The 17,224-nt window shown below is 42.1% G+C and overlaps 1 protein-coding gene across 3 annotated transcripts in view; it reads right to left on the bottom strand.

The window, feature by feature from the left end:
• Window positions 1-17,224, bottom strand: part of GET1 (guided entry of tail-anchored proteins factor 1) — a 116,636-nt gene that overhangs the window by 69,503 nt on the left and 29,909 nt on the right. For 2 of the 3 annotated variants that reach the window (XM_033941832.1, XM_033941830.1), the window contains exon 2: window positions 4,248-4,413. In XM_033941832.1, the coding sequence (XP_033797723.1) occupies window positions 4,248-4,371 (124 nt within the window). In that variant the 5' untranslated portion in view covers window positions 4,372-4,413. Of the gene's footprint in view, window positions 1-4,247; window positions 4,414-6,841; window positions 6,861-17,224 lie in introns of those variants that run through there. The other variant, XM_033941831.1, reaches the window with a different exon arrangement.

Here is a 17,224-nt window from a genome sequence, read left to right as displayed (position 1 = left end):
GCTCAGATCCACAGGGCTTTCTTGCTCCGCGGAAAAATTTGAACTGAGGACCACGAGGTGGGATGCGCCCTCTAGTGGGCGAGAAGGCATGCACATGCGTGGTGCAGTGTGCAAACTTGAAACTTCAATCAAGTTTGCTTGAAAAGCTGTCCGCGCCGGGGCTCCGTAGATGACGTCACCCACATGTGAGAATATCATGCCTGCTTGTCCTGGGATAAATACTGGTTAGAGATAGATAATTTCCTTATGAGCTGTTTTAGAGAAAAAAGAAGAAATTGGAACAAAATCCTGTTCGCCAGCACAAATTTTTGATAATGGCAACAAAGTTGTTAAGATTCTAGGAGTTTTGTAGAGTTGAACCCATGACCTTTGGAAGAGAGAAGCAGTGCCTTTAACCACTGAGCCACATACAGGAATCTGCCTGTACCAGGAGTCCAGTGCTCTTGGGGAAAACGTAATATATAAAAGTGTGACAAAATTATTTCTTATTTTTGGGGGTTTAAAAAAAAAAATATCAGTAACCTTGGTAAGCAAAAAGAAATTGAAGAGCTCTCCCAAATATGAAAACTCAGCAAGTTAGTCAGTAAGAGTTTTAAACTTAAAGCAGAACTGTGCTGAGCTCATCATATAGCCAAGAACAAAAGATCTACTGAAAAAGATCTGGTTCTGGGAAGCATATGGCTTGTGTAATATGCTTCCCCCCTCCTGTTCTCTACTGATTTTCTCGTTTTAAGGCTTATATATATATATATATATATATATTTTAAATCTCGCGAAGGCTGAGAAAGGATTGTAATAAGCCTTAAAACGAGAAAATCAGTAGAGAACAGGAGGGGGGAAGCATATTACACAAGCCATATGCTAGGTTTTTTTTGTTATTTTTAAAATGGTTTTATTAGTAGATGCAGCAGAGTCAAATAACAATAGTATTCACAGTTGGAATGTTAAGAACAAAGCAAGTAATCACAGCCAAGGTTACAGAATAACATCTGGAAGTCTAACAGTATCATGTATCATGGCTGCTACATTATATAATCTAAGATCCGGCAAATTCAAACCCCCCCATCTTTTTGTCAAGGGTCAATTTGGAATAACTGATGCGGACAACTTTATGCTGCCAAATAATGTAAATAATTATAGAACGGAACATCTTTTCATCCTGGTTTACAATCCAGATGGGAATAGTTTGCAACAGATATAATATCTTAGGCCAGAAGTGCCCAATAGGTCGATCACGATCGACCGGTAGATCGCCAAGGCAAAGTGAGTCGATCGCGGAGCCCATCCCGAGCTCCGTGATAGACTCACATTGTCTTGGCGATCTACCGGGCCAATCAGTTTTTCTCTCCCCGAAGTCAATTCTGCCGTCGAAGAGGAAGTTCTGGCCAGCCAATCACTGCCTGGCTGGGCCGGAACTTCCTCTCAGACGGCAGAATTGACGTCGGGGAGAGGAATGCTGGTCGGCCCGATGCAGGGAAGCAGGGAGAGTTTGGAGCGGTGGCGGCTTTGGGGCCTGTTATCAGATGGCGGCAGCGGCTTGGGGTCCTATTCCCTGATGGCAGTGGCAGTGGCTTGGGGGAGGGCAGGGAAAAAGAAAGAAAGAGGGTAGGCAGGGAGACAGAAGGAAAGAAGAGAAACAGAAAAAAAGAAAGGGCAGGGAGAGAGGAAGAAAAAGTTTGGGAAGGGAATGAGGTCTGGAGAGGAAGCATACAGGCTGAAAGAAGGGAAGAAAGATTGGATGCACAGTCAGAAGAAGAAAGTGCAACCAGAGACTCATGAAATCACCAAACAAGGTAAGAAAAATGATTTTATTTTCAATTTAGTGATCAAAATGTGTCTGAATTTATACCTGCTGTCTATATTTTGCACTATGTCCCCCTTTTACTAAACCGCAATAGTGTTTTTTGGCGCAGGGAGCCTATGAGCGTCGAGAGCAGCACTGGGCATTCAGCGCAGCTCCCTGCGCTAAAAACTGCTATTGTGGTTTAATAAAAAGGGAGGGGGGTATATTTGTTTATTTTTGTATGGTTGTTACTGAGGTGATAGTGCATAGAGTCATCTGCTTTGACCTCTTTGAAAAAATCCCGGAATAGGAATCATAATTAACATTTTCTCTGCGTACGGTGTGCTTTGTGTTTTTTTTTTTAAATTTTATTGTTGATAGATCATTTTGACTTGGTAATTTTAAAAGTAGCTCGCAAGCCCAAAAAGTGTGTAGTATCATTTTAGTTATAGCTATCCTGCTCCAGAGGTTATTCTCTCCATTTATAACATAACGCTCAAATGGCCTCAATATGGTGCAGTACATTATATTGATACATAGTTTTAGGTTGGATTGGAACTCAAGTGGATCCCCAAATACCACATTGGTTTTCGCACTGGGGGAATGGAAGTTGCGTCAGAGGAGAAGCTTCCGCCCACAGATGCATGCGACTGCAGGCAGGCTCCGGCGGCTTGAGCAAGTTACTCTGTAAATTTAAAACGCACCGTGAAGGTAAGGGGGAGGGAGATAGATTTGGCCGGTAGGTAGGAAGGAGGGAGGGGGCCACGCATGATCGGTGACCATGCGTGTTCCCTCCCTTAACTGCAGGGACAAGGCCATTCACTGCTCCATGGGGCAGCGGATGGCCTTGTCCCTGTACCCACAGTGAGCACTTTTCCCCCCCACCATTTCAACGGGTTACCTGTGGCTACCAGCCACCTTGTCATTCTCTAATCCAGACTGCTAAGTCGTCTATCTTTATACTCCATTCTCATCCAAATATTCGTCTAAGTCAAAAACGCCTAGAACAAGACCTTTTGGACATGGGAGGGGTCAGCAAAGTGATGGACTGGCCACCCAGACATGGCAACAGAGTAGTGGGGTACCTTACAGTGCATTGCTGCAAACTTCACATAAAGGGTGCCACATAAACATCTCACAACTCCCTTATAGGTCATGTTGAGCCCCCCAAAACCTACTAGACCCACCTGTCTACCACACCAATAGCCCTTATGGCTGCAGGTGCCACCTACATGGCAGTACAATAGGGTTTGGGGTTTTCTGGTGGGGGCCCACTACGATGAAAAATGTAGATAGGAAGTGAGGTATACAGGAAAACTCCACACAATACGAAAACCTCACTTGTCAGGATTGAAGATCAACAATCAACCAAAATCATAAATGGTGAAAAATAGATGATAAACCAACCTAATGTCATTCTTTACTTCTTTTATTCTATTGTAGTATGCTTGCCCCAATGCTTATGTGCCCGACGGGACCCGTTTCGCCACAACGGGCTTTTTCAAGGGTTCCAGCAGGGAGCACTCGTTTATGGCTTCCTCTCACTTCTAGGGCACATTGGGGCAAGCATACTACAATAGAATAAAAGAAGTAAAGAATGACATTAGGTTGGTTTGCCATCTATTTTTCACCATTTATGATTTTGATTGATTGTTGATCTTCAATCCTGACAAGTGAGGTTTTCGTATTGTGTGGAGTTTTCTGGTAGTGACACATGTTTTACCATGAATGCAGTGGTTAGAGTGGCTTATGGGTCTGGGTCCTGCTCTCTATGGTTCACTAGCCCACCCCCCAGACTACCTTACTTAAGCCACCTCTGTGCAACTCTACTAGGCTTTCCTATGTCGGGTGCTGATGTTCTGGAGGCAGGTATGTATGTACGCTTTTATTCTGACTTTTATGGCAATGTGTGTGTGTGTGGGGGGGGGGGTCAGTGATCACTGGGGGGGTCTGCACTTTGTGTCTGCAGTGGTTATCTGGTCATTTTGGATACCTTCTGGGAATTTAGACCTGTTTTTAGATCGCCTAAGTCACTATGTATAAGTTCCATCTAAACAATCTCATTATACTTTTGGTTATACTTGCAGTACGACTAAGTCTAGGTCAGCCCATGTCCCGGCCTCACCACTCCTCCTAAAATGCCCTTTTCAACACTGGGCATACAGCGGCACTGAAAAGGCCTAAGCTGTTTTTAGATACGTCTAAAACCTGCATCAATTATCGGCACTTGGATGACCTATCTCTAAGGTCATCCAAGTGCCGATTTGGGTGGGTTTTTAGATGTATTTGTTTTTTGATTATGAGCCCCATAATGTGTACACTTTAGCAAAAGCCCAAACAGGATCTGAAACACAAAAAGCATTTAAAAGAAAAAAATTTCCCATCACTTTCAATACATTTTTACTTGCATATCTTCTCATGACAGATGTTTGCAACTTTGCAAATGACAGATAAAATACTGTACCGTTAGTTTTTAATTTGTCAGTCATTTTGTTAATTTTTCTTTCCAGTCTTGCATATCTGGCAAACTCATCCATCATACTAATAGCCGAGAGTTCTTGCTTCATATTCTGAATTTCAGCCCTCATCTGTGACTCATGCTCTGCATCTTTCTGTAGCAGCCTGGATATCTGAGAGAGACAAGATTACCTGTGACTTTCTTCTAGTAATGGTCCCGAAAGCTACTTTACCTTGCCAGGTTTATAATATATATGGCAAGTCTAAAAGGTCTGCAGAAACCTGAACAATATTAAGATTTAGGAACTTATTCATTAATGCTCTTTTTTTTTCTATTTTCAAGGGTGAAAACAGCAGCCTTTGGGGGGGGGGGGCAAAGAACTAATTAACCACTCATACATAGAAGTTTTCCTTATTTTTTCCAGGGGAGGGGGGATATAGCTCTGTATTTAAACAGAACAGTAAAATTTGTTCTTACCTGATAATTTCCTATTTGAGTTCTACTAGACCAGACAAATGGGTTGTGTCTGGTCGGGGGGAGGGGGGGAAGGGGATCCTTAAAAGTTGTTTTTAGGAGGTTTCCGAGGCTAGGGACAAGGTCCCCCAACCACCTTCAAAACCCCTTCCCTGAATTTTGTGTTTAAATTTTTGCCTCCATGGGCCATTTTATGTGCTAAAATCACTCATGGCAGCCATCTTGGATTTCTGGATTTGATTTTAAAAGCCTCCATCTGCCTCAAAACCGTTCCTTTTTTTAATTAAAAAGAGCATAGACATACTCCTCGGGTGGAGCTCCAATGGACTCATGCCAGATTTGTGGTGGACGCCTGTCCAAGGGGGTCATTGTTCCATGTGGCATGCCATGTTCCATGTGGCGTGCCACAAGGGGGGGTGGAGGCTTCAGGATTCACCCCTTCTCATACCGCTGGGGGGGGGATTGGAGTCCATATGGAATGTTTTCTGGGCTTGAAATTTTGGCTGGAGACAAAAAATGGAGTTTGTGTTGCTGGTAAAGCCCTGTATGCCAGCGGACAAGCACCAGAAGGCACCATGGGAGGTCTTGCCAGGTCCCTCCAGGCAACTTGGGCAATGCTTCGCTCCCAAATTCGTACATATGACATATGAAGCTTTTTTAAAGCTATAGAAGCCAGCCTGGCCCCTCGGGGATCTTGGCAACAGCAGTGCCTAGGCTAGGTGATAAACTTCAGAAAGAGTCACTTGGGCTCCAACACGGTCCTTGGAATGCTGTTAGATACAGATCGGAACAGGGTCTTTCTTCTAGAAGTGCACAAAGCTCAGGCATCAGATTCTGACAATAAAGGACAGGCCAGCTCCATTGGCATGGCATTATCTTCATTTGCTGTGGTCCAGGGTGGCAACGATAGATGTAGTACCCTGGGCAAGAGCGCATTTACAATCAGATGCATTGGACTTAGTGCTGTCTTAGCTGGAGCCACAGACCATATCCCGAGGAATGCCGCTGCATATATCCATGTGGAAGATCTTGATGACAGATGCCAGCCTCTTTGGTAGGGGAGCCTATTACCAAGGGTGCTCGCTGCAGGGTCGGTCGACACCCTTGCAGAAGGATTGGTCAATCAACTGCTTGGAGTTGAGAGTGATCACATTAGCCCTTCGGGCACTGGAGAGCATCTTGGAGGGCAAGGTGGTCCGTGTCTTCTCAGACAATGCCACAGCTAAAGCCTACATCAATCAGCAAGAAGATACCCGGAGTGTCCCGCTGAGATTGGAGGTTCAAATGCTGTTCCAATGGGCCGAAGCCTATCTATTGGTTCTCTTGGCAGCACATGTAGCTGGAGTGGATACCGTGCATGAAGATTTGCCAAGTCAACATACAGTGAATCCCGGAACGCGGCCTCTCTCAGGAAGCTTTTGACAACATTGTATAGTGCTGGGGGCAACTGATGTTTGATCTCATTGCATCAGCCTGCAATAAAAATGTCACTCTGTTTTTCAGTTGAAGACATGAGCCGGGAAATGATGGCCTGGATGCTCTGGTCCAGCCCTGGTCTCAAGCAGAACTCCTGCATGTGTTTCCCCTATGTCCAATGATAGGAAGAGTCCTTCGAAAGATAACATTCCACAAGGGGCGAGTAATTTTGGTTGTCCTGGACAACCATGGTATGCAGACCTAGTACGTTTACTGAGGGGCAAGGGGCTCAGGCTTACCTTTCATCTCACAAGGCCCCATTGCCCTGGAGGATCCAGACCACTTTGGTTTTAAAGGATTGGCTCTTGAGTTTAGTGTGCAAGGCTATTCAGACTTGGTGATAACCACCCTGCTAAGATAGAAGTATAGTAGACCAGTGTTTCTCAACTTTTTCAAGTCAAGTACCCCCTAAGTCTAACAAATATCAAATAAGTACTCCGACCACTGACTACCCAATCTCTGCCCCAGCTCCTCCCAGACTCAATGTCCACATTACTAATTGTAATGCAATTTCTTCCATTCTTTTTTCATATATAAGTAGATCTACAGTAAATTCTCAAAACTGATACATTTCAATCAGTAATGTAATGTAAATTGAAAATAAAATCATTTTTCCTACCTTTATTGTCTGGTGATTTTATTATACTTACCATCTTTTTCTCAGTCTCTGGTTGCAGTTCCTTCTGTCTATGCTCTTAACAGTGTTTACAGGGCCTTCTTATCCATTGACTGCTTTTCTCTCCTTCACTTTCTGCCCTGCATATATCTTTCAAAATAGAACAAAACACAAAAGACCCCCCCCTCTCATCAATACTGGACAAGTTTCTCAAATAATATCATCATATAACATTTAAAGGCTTTTAAATATTTATATGTGCTCATAAGCTCTTCAGCAAGGCGCCACAGCAGAGGTACAACGTCGCTGGAAAGGGGCTTGAATTTTAATCATAACACATTGCATGGAGCAAGGATTCTTGCTTCTACTGGAGTGGCAAATGTTATGGCTCTACAAAAGCTGTTTAACAGTAGACCACTTATCTGAAAAGGTCAGTTCACGGCTCCAACACAGTCTGTGTTTCGCTAAGCTACATCAGGAAGCCGCAAGGATAAGCTTTTTATAATGATTTTATTTGCAGTGTGCAGTGCCTGAGTCCTTTGGTCTACACACTTGATGTTGAAAAAAAAACGCCCAACATCAAGTGTGTAGACCAAAGGACTCAGGCACTGTACACTTAAATATTTAAAAGCCTTTAAATGTTATATGATGATAGTATTTGAGAAACTTGCCCAGTATTGATGAAAGGGGTGGTCTTTTGTGTTTTGTTCTATTATGAAAGTACCTTGTATTGCCCCCTCGAGTGGACTGTAATTCAAAATCCCCAGTCTGTTTGGATCAAACCTGCATATATCTTTGGCATTAATTTTTAACATTCAACTTTTTTCCATTTTTCTGCTTTCTTCTCAAAATCTACTTTTCCATGTCTTCCCTTAAGAAAATAAGAATAACCTTACTGGGTCAGACCAAAGGTCCTTCAAGCTCAGTAGTCTGTTCTCATGGTGGCCAATCCAAGTCCTTAGTATCTGGCCAAAACCCAAGGAGTAGCAACATTCTATGCTACCGATACAGGGCAAGCAGCAGCTTCCACCATGTCTTTCTCAATAACAGACTATGGACTTTTCCTCCAGGAAATTGTCCAAACGTTTCTTAAAACCAGTTACGCTATCTGTTCTTACCACAACCTCTGGCAATGCATTCCAGAGCTTAATTGTTCTCTGAGTGAAAAAAATATTTCCTCCTATTGGTGTTAAAAGTATTTCCCTGTAACTTCATCAAGTGTCCCCTTGTCTTTGTACCAGTTCTACTCCGCTATATCTTTCTTGAGATAAGGAGATCAGAATTGAATGCAATACCCAGATCCTGCTTGCAATTTTTCACAATCCGCATACGTTTTATCAACTTTGAACAGTTTAGTGTCATGTGCAATTTAATCACCTCACTCGTCGTTCCAATTTCCAGATCATTTATAAATAAGTTAAATAGCACTGGTCCCAGTACAGATCATTGCAGCACTCCACTGTTTATTTTCCTCCATTGAGAAAAATGACTATTTAACCTTACCTTCCGTTTTCTATCCGATAGCCAATTCCTAATCCACTTGCCACCTATCCCATGACTGTTTCATTTTCTCAGGAGCCTCTCACGAGGATCTTTGTCAAAAGCTTTCTGAAAATCGAGATACACTACATCAATCAGCTCATCTTTATCCATGTTTATTCACACCTTCAAAGAAGTCAAGCAAATTGGTGAGGTATGATCTCCCTCGGCTGAACAGATGCTGTCTCTTTAAATCAATGGTCTCAAACTCGCAGTCCAGGGGCCACGTGCGGCCCACCAGGTACTATTTTGAGGCCCTCGGTATGTTTTATCATAATCACAAAAGTAAAATTAAATTTTCTTGATCATATGTTTCTTTACTATAAATTCCAAGTTTATTAAAATTTTGATGAAACGCAAATCAAAACTTCTAAGCATTTTACAATTTATATTTAAAAAGAGGGAGACAGTAAACAACTAAATACTCACAAAACAATCATAACCAATTAGAAACAATAGGAAAATGGAGAGAACTACAAATTAAAAGTAAAGAATACAAAGAAGGTATTATTAAGACTTAGCCAAAAGGAAAGATTTATAGACTATAAAGAGTTTTACCTCATGCAAAATTGTCATTTCTTTAATAAGACATTATTTTTTTCTGAGGCCCTCCAAGTACCTACAAATCCAAAATGTGGCCCTGCAAAGGGTTTGAGTTTGAGACAACTGCTTTAAATCATGTTTGTCTATGTGTTCCACAATTTTATTTTTTATAATTGTTTCCACCATTTTTCCCGGCACTGAAGTCAGGCTTATCGGTCTGTAATTTCCCAGATCTCCCCTGGTATCCTTTTTAAAAATCAGCGTAACATTGGCTACCCTCCAATCTTCAGGTACCACAGATGATTTTAGTGACAGGTTACATATCACTAATAGCAGGTCAGCAATTTCATGTTTTGAGATTTTCAGTACCCTGGGATGTATACCATCCGATTCAGGTGATTTATCATTTTTTAAACTTGTTGATTTGGCTTAGTACATCTTACAGATTCACCAAGATTCATAGAGATTTCTGGTTCAGGTAGATCTCTTCAATTATTCAGTGTACCACACAATTACTCCCAATATTCATAGGCTGTTGCCAAATTGAAAAATTCACTGAATTTATAGACTATGAAACTCAAGTGTCTGCTGGTATCACCTTCGGAACTAGTCTCGGTGAGTAACCAACTTGCAGACTATCATCAGTCCAATTGTCTATTTATTGAATTTCTAAAGAACTTTTGTTTTTCTTTCAATTTTATAAAATTTTTCTTCTTAATTTTATAAATAAATATGTTTCTTATGTATAAATACGTGAAAAGCTAATATTGCTATGTATCCATATTTCAGATCTTATCTGTTACTTAACTCAAGTGTAACTTCTTAATCATCTGTCCAGAGTTGTTATTACAAAATGGCGAAGCTGCTGCCGGGGGCTCTAACATGCGCTGCTTTTTAAGGGTGGCAAGCCACCTTCCCCACCGGCCTTCCCAGCCAACCCAGAGCCGGTCACGGCACACTGCAGCTGGAGGAAATGCACCCTGCGGGGGCCGGAGCCACCTGGGGGGCGTCCCCCACCATCACCCCCCGACCGCCGCAAGGCAGAGGGAGGGGCAGGAGGGATGGCACCTGAAACCCTGGTGGCGGCCGGCCGCTGCCCATCAGATAGCCCGCCGGGTTGAATCCTCCGGGTAGACCGCATGGACCCCACCCGTTTACTTCTTAACGGTTTCACGCCCTCATGAACTCTCTCTTCAAAGTTCTTTTCAACTTTCCCTTACGGTACTTGTCCGCTATCGGTCTCGTGTCGGTATTTAGCCTTAGATGGAGTTTACCACCTGCTTTGGGCCAAGCAGATTATAGAGATCCTTATGGATTTTAGGGAGATGATAGAAAACAGGTACCTTATAAAATTGATTAGTTAGATATTTATATTCACTGTTGGTCACAAACCCTGGTCCTTCCCATGTCTTACCACCTTTACCAATTCTCCAAAAATCGTTTCAGAGTGATCCATAGGGAGCTGAACATAATGCCTTTCCCTAGACAGCTGCTTATGGGCTTCTCTTTACATACTTCTCTTTAGCCCAGTGTTCTTCAACCGCTGGTCCACGGACAGGTGCCAGTCTGCAAAAATTTCCTGCCAGTCCGTGAAGTGTCGCCTGCAAGTGTGTGCCCATCTTCCTTCTGGCTTGGCTGCTCCTTATCTTCAGCATCAGCTGCACTTGTTTTCCGGGACAGCGCACACTGGCTCTTAAACATTGGACATTTCTCTTACTGGATTCCTAAATTACCCTTTTAACATTTCCCCAAATTTCAACATGCCTACAACTACTAATAACATTCCAGTTCTTTGGGGCCATCGTCCCTCAAATCACAGAACAATAACACCTTGACACCTATTTTTATTAGAAATCCCAACTTCTCCTCCGTCTATAAATCTTAGTGCCATATCCACTGTTTCAACCCACTTCACAAACGTCTCTTTTAAAAATAAAAGCTTGAAACTAGGACTCATCAATGCAAGATCCATTAAAAACAAACATCACCTTTTCAAAGATGCCATCCTCCATCAGGGTTTACACATTCTCTTTATCACTGAAACTTGGCTTACCGAAGGTGATGAAGCATATCTTTCCTATTGTTGTCCTCCTAACTATGATTACCTCTCGAATCACCGCTATAATCGTAAAGGCGGTGGCCTAGCTGTCATATTTCAAAAAATCTCATTAATCTCAGTGACCACTCCACTGGAAATGCCACCATTGAATATCTCCATCTTAAGCTCAATTCGAACACCAACCTCAATTTTTTATTAATCTACGTCCCTCCACCAGTAGGACAAAACAAAATTGCTCTGCTCTAAGATCTACTATTTGATTTCTGCTCTTCTACATCCCTTCCTCTGATCTTAGGTGACTTTAATATCCATTTCGACGACCTCTCTAATACTAATACCTTGGACATATTAAATATCTTAAATCCTCTAAACTTACAACCAATAAGAGTGGGTCCAACTCATTTGGCCAATCACACTTTAGATATGATTTTCTCTCCTAAATCCCAATATTTCGCTCACTCTGTTCCATTAGTCTCACCAGTTCCTTGGTCCAATCATCACTTTATATCTTTCAATCTTCATTTCCATAAACAAATATCATTTCAAACTTCTTCAGAAACTAAACTTACTTCACATCGAGACTTTTCCAAATTAGAAACTATAGACATTTTGCCTTTCTTTGACCCATCCATTACAACTGCCACATTTAATTCAATTGAAGACCAACCATCAACTTGGAACTCCTCTTTACAATCTCTTTTAGACAGTAAAGCGCCAATAATCTCTAAAACTATATCGCCTTGTAAAATATCTAACCCCTGGTATACGGCAGAGCTTTATCTCATAAAAAAACAGCTTCGTTCTTTAGAAAGAAAATGGTGTCATTCTAAATCCCATACAAATCTTCAAAATTATAGAGAAAAGGCATCCACCTATAAAACCAAAATTAACCAGGCCAAAAATAAATATTATTCAGACAAAATCCACAAAGCAAAAAACTCATCTATCCTATATAACATTCTAAAATCCATTACTTAGAAGAATATAGGAAATGATACTTTTCAGAAGTTCACCTTAAAAGCACAGGATTTAGCCGACGTACTCAACCAAAAAATCAAAACCATCCGAAGTACATTTCATTCTAACTCAGTTAGTAGTCTTACGAACAATCACCAAACTTAATTTATTCCGACAGCCAAATGCTCTAATTTCAAAATTCCCTCCCTTAAAGACATTGAAGCTCTCTTCCAACAAATCAACTTAAAAAGTTCCCGATCTGAAATTATTCCCCCATTTTACCTAAAAAAATTGTTTTCTTATTTTGGGCCCTTTATTCACTCACTCATCCTTAAAAGCTTACTCACTACATCAGTCCCTTCCCTCTGGAAAACCGCTATCATCACTCTGATACTCAAAGACCACAAAATTAGTACAAATGATTCTACAAACTATCGTCCAATTGCCAATATTCCCTTTTTGGCCAAATTAACAGAAAAACTGATATTTAATCAGGTTTCGGATTTCATTGAAACAACCAATGTTTTGCAACCCAACCAAACAGGTTTTCGTAAATTTCACAACACCGAATATTCACTGACAGGCCTAATAACTAATATTCATTATTTTTTAGATCACCACAAATCTGTTGTTCTGTTCTCATTGGACATATCCGCAGCGTTCGACACAATAGAGCACGATTTACTTTTCAATTGGCTAGAATCGATAGGCATTAGTGACCAAGTACTTAACTGGTTCATTTCATATCTCTCCAAACGTACTTCTCTCGTTAAGTTCAATAACAAATACTCTAAAGCCTATTCTTCATCCTTTGGGATTCCCCAAGGCTCTATTCTGTCGCCTCTTCTGTTCAATATTTTCCTTTCTCCATTACTGAGCATCTGCCAGTCAATTGTTTTACTTCTTTCTCTTATGCGGACGATATTCAACTTATCCACCCTCTTGACCCAGAAAATAATAATGATATTTTGTCTATAAATAAAAAACTAGAAACAATACAAAACTGGCACATTCCACCAGAGGGATGGAATTGTCTAGGCAGAGACTAAAGCTGTCTCACCTAAAGAAATTTGTAGGGCAGTCACGTGGTCTTGCCTCCACACTTTTACCAAGTTTTACAGGGTGCATGTAGCAGCCAGAAGGGATATAGTGTTTGGTTCAGGCAGAAAGCTCACTTGTCCCTCCCTAGGCACTGCTTTTGTACATACCGCTGATCAAGACTGATATTCCTGTTGCACTAGAATTGAAGATTTGGTTCTTACTATTGCTAATCTTCTTTTTTGTAAACATGAATATCAGTCTTGATGCCCTTCCTGTCAGTTTGTTAGTCTGCTTTCTGTCTCAGACATGTCTGGAGGGTCAGAGGTCTTGATTACTTCCACTGTCCCTTATGGTCAAAGAAAAAAAAAAAAATTAAATTACAGTGGTGTAAAAAATAAATAAATAATTGCAAATTGAGTATCTCTTGAATTGTTGATGCAGTTTGCACACAAGTTTCATTTCACCTCGTTATGCATTGTAAAATATTTTAATTAATGCTGCTTTTGTTGAACAGAATATACTTATACTGTCTCAAAAAGAATCCCTGCATCCCCTCTCTCATTCTGTACCCACTCTAGGGCGGACTAAAAGCACAGTTACTTACCGTAATAGGTGTTATTCAGGGACAGCAGGCAGCTATTCTCACATGTGGGTGACATCATCCACGGAGCCCGGCTGTGGACAGCCTCGCAAGCAGACTTGCTTGAAGAAACTCTGAGGTTTTGAGTCTGCCGCATCACGCATGCGCGAATGCCTTCCCGCCCAACTTAGGGTGTGTCTCCTCAGTTCAGATAGCTAGCAGAGAAGCCAACCAGGGGAGGTGGGTGGGTTGTGAGAATAGCTGCCTGTTGTCCCTGGATAATATCTGTTATGGTAAGTAACTGTGCTTTATCCCAGGACAAGAATGTAGCCTATTCTCACATGTGGGTGACCTCCATGCTAACCAGAATGGGATGGTGGGAGTGTTGGCAATTCAGAAAATAAATTTTGCAATACTGCTTGGCCAAAATGGCCATCCCGTCTGGAGAAAGCGTCCAGACAATAATGAGAAGTAAAGTATAAACCGGGAACAGGTAGCAGCTTTGCATATTTCCTCAATAGGAGTGGATCTGAGGAAAGCTACTAAAGCTGCAATGGCTCTGACTTTGTGGGCTGTGACTCAATTCTGTACATGCAGTCCAGCGTGAACATAGCAGAAAGAGATGCAAGAAGCCATCCAGTTGGAGATGGTGCGTTTAGAAATTGGATGTCCCAACTTGTTTGGATCGAAGGAGACAAAAAGTTGAGGAGCAGATCTGTATGGTTTGGTGCGTTCTAAGTAAAAAGCCAAAGCACGTTTGCAGTCCAGAGTATGAAGAGCTGATTCTCTAGGATGAGACTGAGGTCTTGGAAAAAACACTGGCTGCACAATAGATTGATTGAGATGAAATCCTGAAACCACTTTAGGTAAGAATTTAGGATGAGTACGAAGTACTACCTTGTCATGGTAGAATACTGTGAAAGGTGGATCAGCAACTAATGCTTATAGCTCACTGACTCTTTGAGCAGACATAAGAGCAATGAGAAACACCACTTTCCAAGTGAGATATTTGAGATGAGCCATAGCCATTGGTTCAAAAGGAGGCTTCATCAATTGAGCATGAACAACACTGAGATCCCAAACCACCGGAGATGGCTTAAGAGGTGGTTTGACATGGAAAAGTCCTTTCATGAACCTGGAAACCAGAGGATGAGCAGAGAGGGGTTTCCCGTCAATAGGTTGATGGAAAGCCGCAATGGCACTGAGATTGGAAAAAACTATACAATGGACTACTGGCCACTCAGGCAGTGAAGATAGACAACCAAGTCTCCAACCTATTGACAACAACCCCAGACTACAAGATGTTCAGAAAGGAAATAAAAACTATACTCTTCAAGAAATCCCTTAATAAAGCTTAATACCATGATAAAGCTTAACCCACCTCTTACCATCCCCTCCCTAACCCCAGATCCTACTTTTCCCTCTCTTGGAAACCTTCTCTGATCTAACGTTGTAACCCTTGTTCCATAACTCTTTTTGTAATCCGCTTTGAACCGAAAGGTAATGGCGGAATAGAAATCTGTAATGTAATGTAATGTAATTGACCCGAATGAATGTGGACTTGAGGCCAGAGGTAGATAAGTGCAGAAGATAATCCAAGACAGAAGACAAGGAGGTAGCTTGAGGCTCCTTGTTGTGATAGATGCACCACGTAGAAAATCCTAGTCCATTTTTGGTGGTAGCATTGTCTAGTAGCATGCTTTCTGGATGCCTCTAAAATGTCCCGAACAGGTTGAGAAAACTGAAGAGGAGTTACGTTGAGAGGTACCAAGCTGTCAGGTGTAAAGACTGCAGGTTGGGATGAAGAAGAGACCCTTGACTCTGTGTAAGCAGAGATGGAAAAACTGGTAGAAGGTATGGCTCCTTGCTGCTGAGTTGAAGAAGAAGGGAGAACCAGGATTGCCTGGGCCACCGAGGAGCTATCAGAATTATGGTGGCATGATTGTTTATGAGCTTGACAAGAGTCTTGACAATCAGGGGGAAACGCATAGAGAAACTTGTTCGTCCATTCCAGAAGAAAAGTGTCGGCCTCCATGTAGTGAGGAGAGTATATCCTGGAGCAGAAATGAGGCAGTTTGTGGTTGTGGGAAGACGCGAAGAGATCTATCTGAAGGGTCCCCCATAGAGAAAAAATGTGACGAATAGACGACGAATTGAGAGTCCATTCGTGAGATTGGAGAAGGCGACTCAATTTGTCTCCCAGACAATTGTTCTTCCCTTGAATGTAGACTGCTTTCAGGAAGATGTTATGAGAGACATCCCAAGTCCAAAGCTGCAGAGCTTCTTGGCAAAGAGGGAGAGAACCTGTGCCTCGATGCTTGTTGACATAGTACATAGCGACTTGATTGTCCGTTCAAATGAGGACAACTTTGTTGTGAAGATGTTGAAAAGCTTTTAGAACACTGAAGATCGCTCCAAGTTCCAACAGATTGATGCGACATTGACGATTCATGCTAGACCAATGGCCTTGAGTACGGAGACCGTCTAGATGTGCCCTCCAAGTGTAGGTCGAGAAATCTGTCGTGAGGACCTTCTGATGAGGGGGCATTTGGAACAGCAAGCCTCTGGAGAGATTGGAAGAGAGCATCCGCCAGTGGAGAGACTGCCTCAAAGGAGGAGTCACTGATGTGTTGAGAAAGTGGGTCGAAAGCCTGCACCCACTGAGATGCCAGGGTCCACTGAGGAACTCTGAGGTGAAGTCTGGCAAAAGGAGTCACATGAACTGCAGAAGCCATGTGACCGAGTAGTACCATTGAAAGGTCACTTGGACACACAAAGTCAGAGGCGTGAAGAAAGTACAAGAAATTTATTACGGTATACCGGACTCTAGTGCAGTTAATAGTCTGCCTACTAGAGTGTCAGAAACAGGAAATACACGGACTTTTATGCCCTTTTTGCAAACTAATATATGCAAAAACTACAATTTTCATTTGTTACTTCTATAACTTTTCTACAATTATTATTGGTCCTAAGCTCACACTAGTAAGTCACTTATCTAACTCTTACAGTTCTAAATGAAAAATGTACAGAAGGGCAGGGTACATCATGGCTCAAACTCTTATCTATTCAGCTTACAATGTGGTAAGGTAGGGACATACATTTTAGGCAGATGAAGTCAATAGATTGTACACTTTCTTCAGCTATGTAGACCAGAGCAATATTTTAAACAACAGTTAACCATTTCATGACCCTACACCATCATGTGTCTCGCTGAGATTGAAGGAAGAGAAGACACCTTGTGGCAAAGCTGAAGAACATCCAGACCTTGTTGAGGAAGGAATGCTCCGAGTTGCAGAGTATCCAGTACAGCTCCGATGAACTGTAGGCTCTGAGAGGGCTGGAGGTGGGATTTGGGAAAAGTTGATTTCGAACCACAAACTTTGTAGCAACCAGGTAGTCCCGTTGGGTCGCTACAATTACCCCTTGAGATGTTGAATCTTTGATGAGCCAGTCGTCCAGGTATGGGAACACCTGAAGACCATGGTTCCGCAGAGCTGCTGCAACCACCACTAGATACTTAGTGAAGACTCTTGGAAACGATGCCAGGCCGAAAGGCAGCACTCTACTGGAAATGCATACTTCCCATCCGAAATCTGAGGAACTGAAGAGAGGTTGGATGAATAGGAATGCGAGTGTAAGCCTCCTTGGCAGATGAGTTTTAACATAGAGAAATGCAAGGTCATGCATGTAGGGAAAAA

Source organism: Geotrypetes seraphini, chromosome 4 (assembly GCF_902459505.1).
Source record: "Geotrypetes seraphini chromosome 4, aGeoSer1.1, whole genome shotgun sequence".
NCBI classification, from domain to species: domain Eukaryota; kingdom Metazoa; phylum Chordata; class Amphibia; order Gymnophiona; family Dermophiidae; genus Geotrypetes; species Geotrypetes seraphini.
This window is presented reverse-complemented; position numbering and strand designations above follow the sequence as displayed.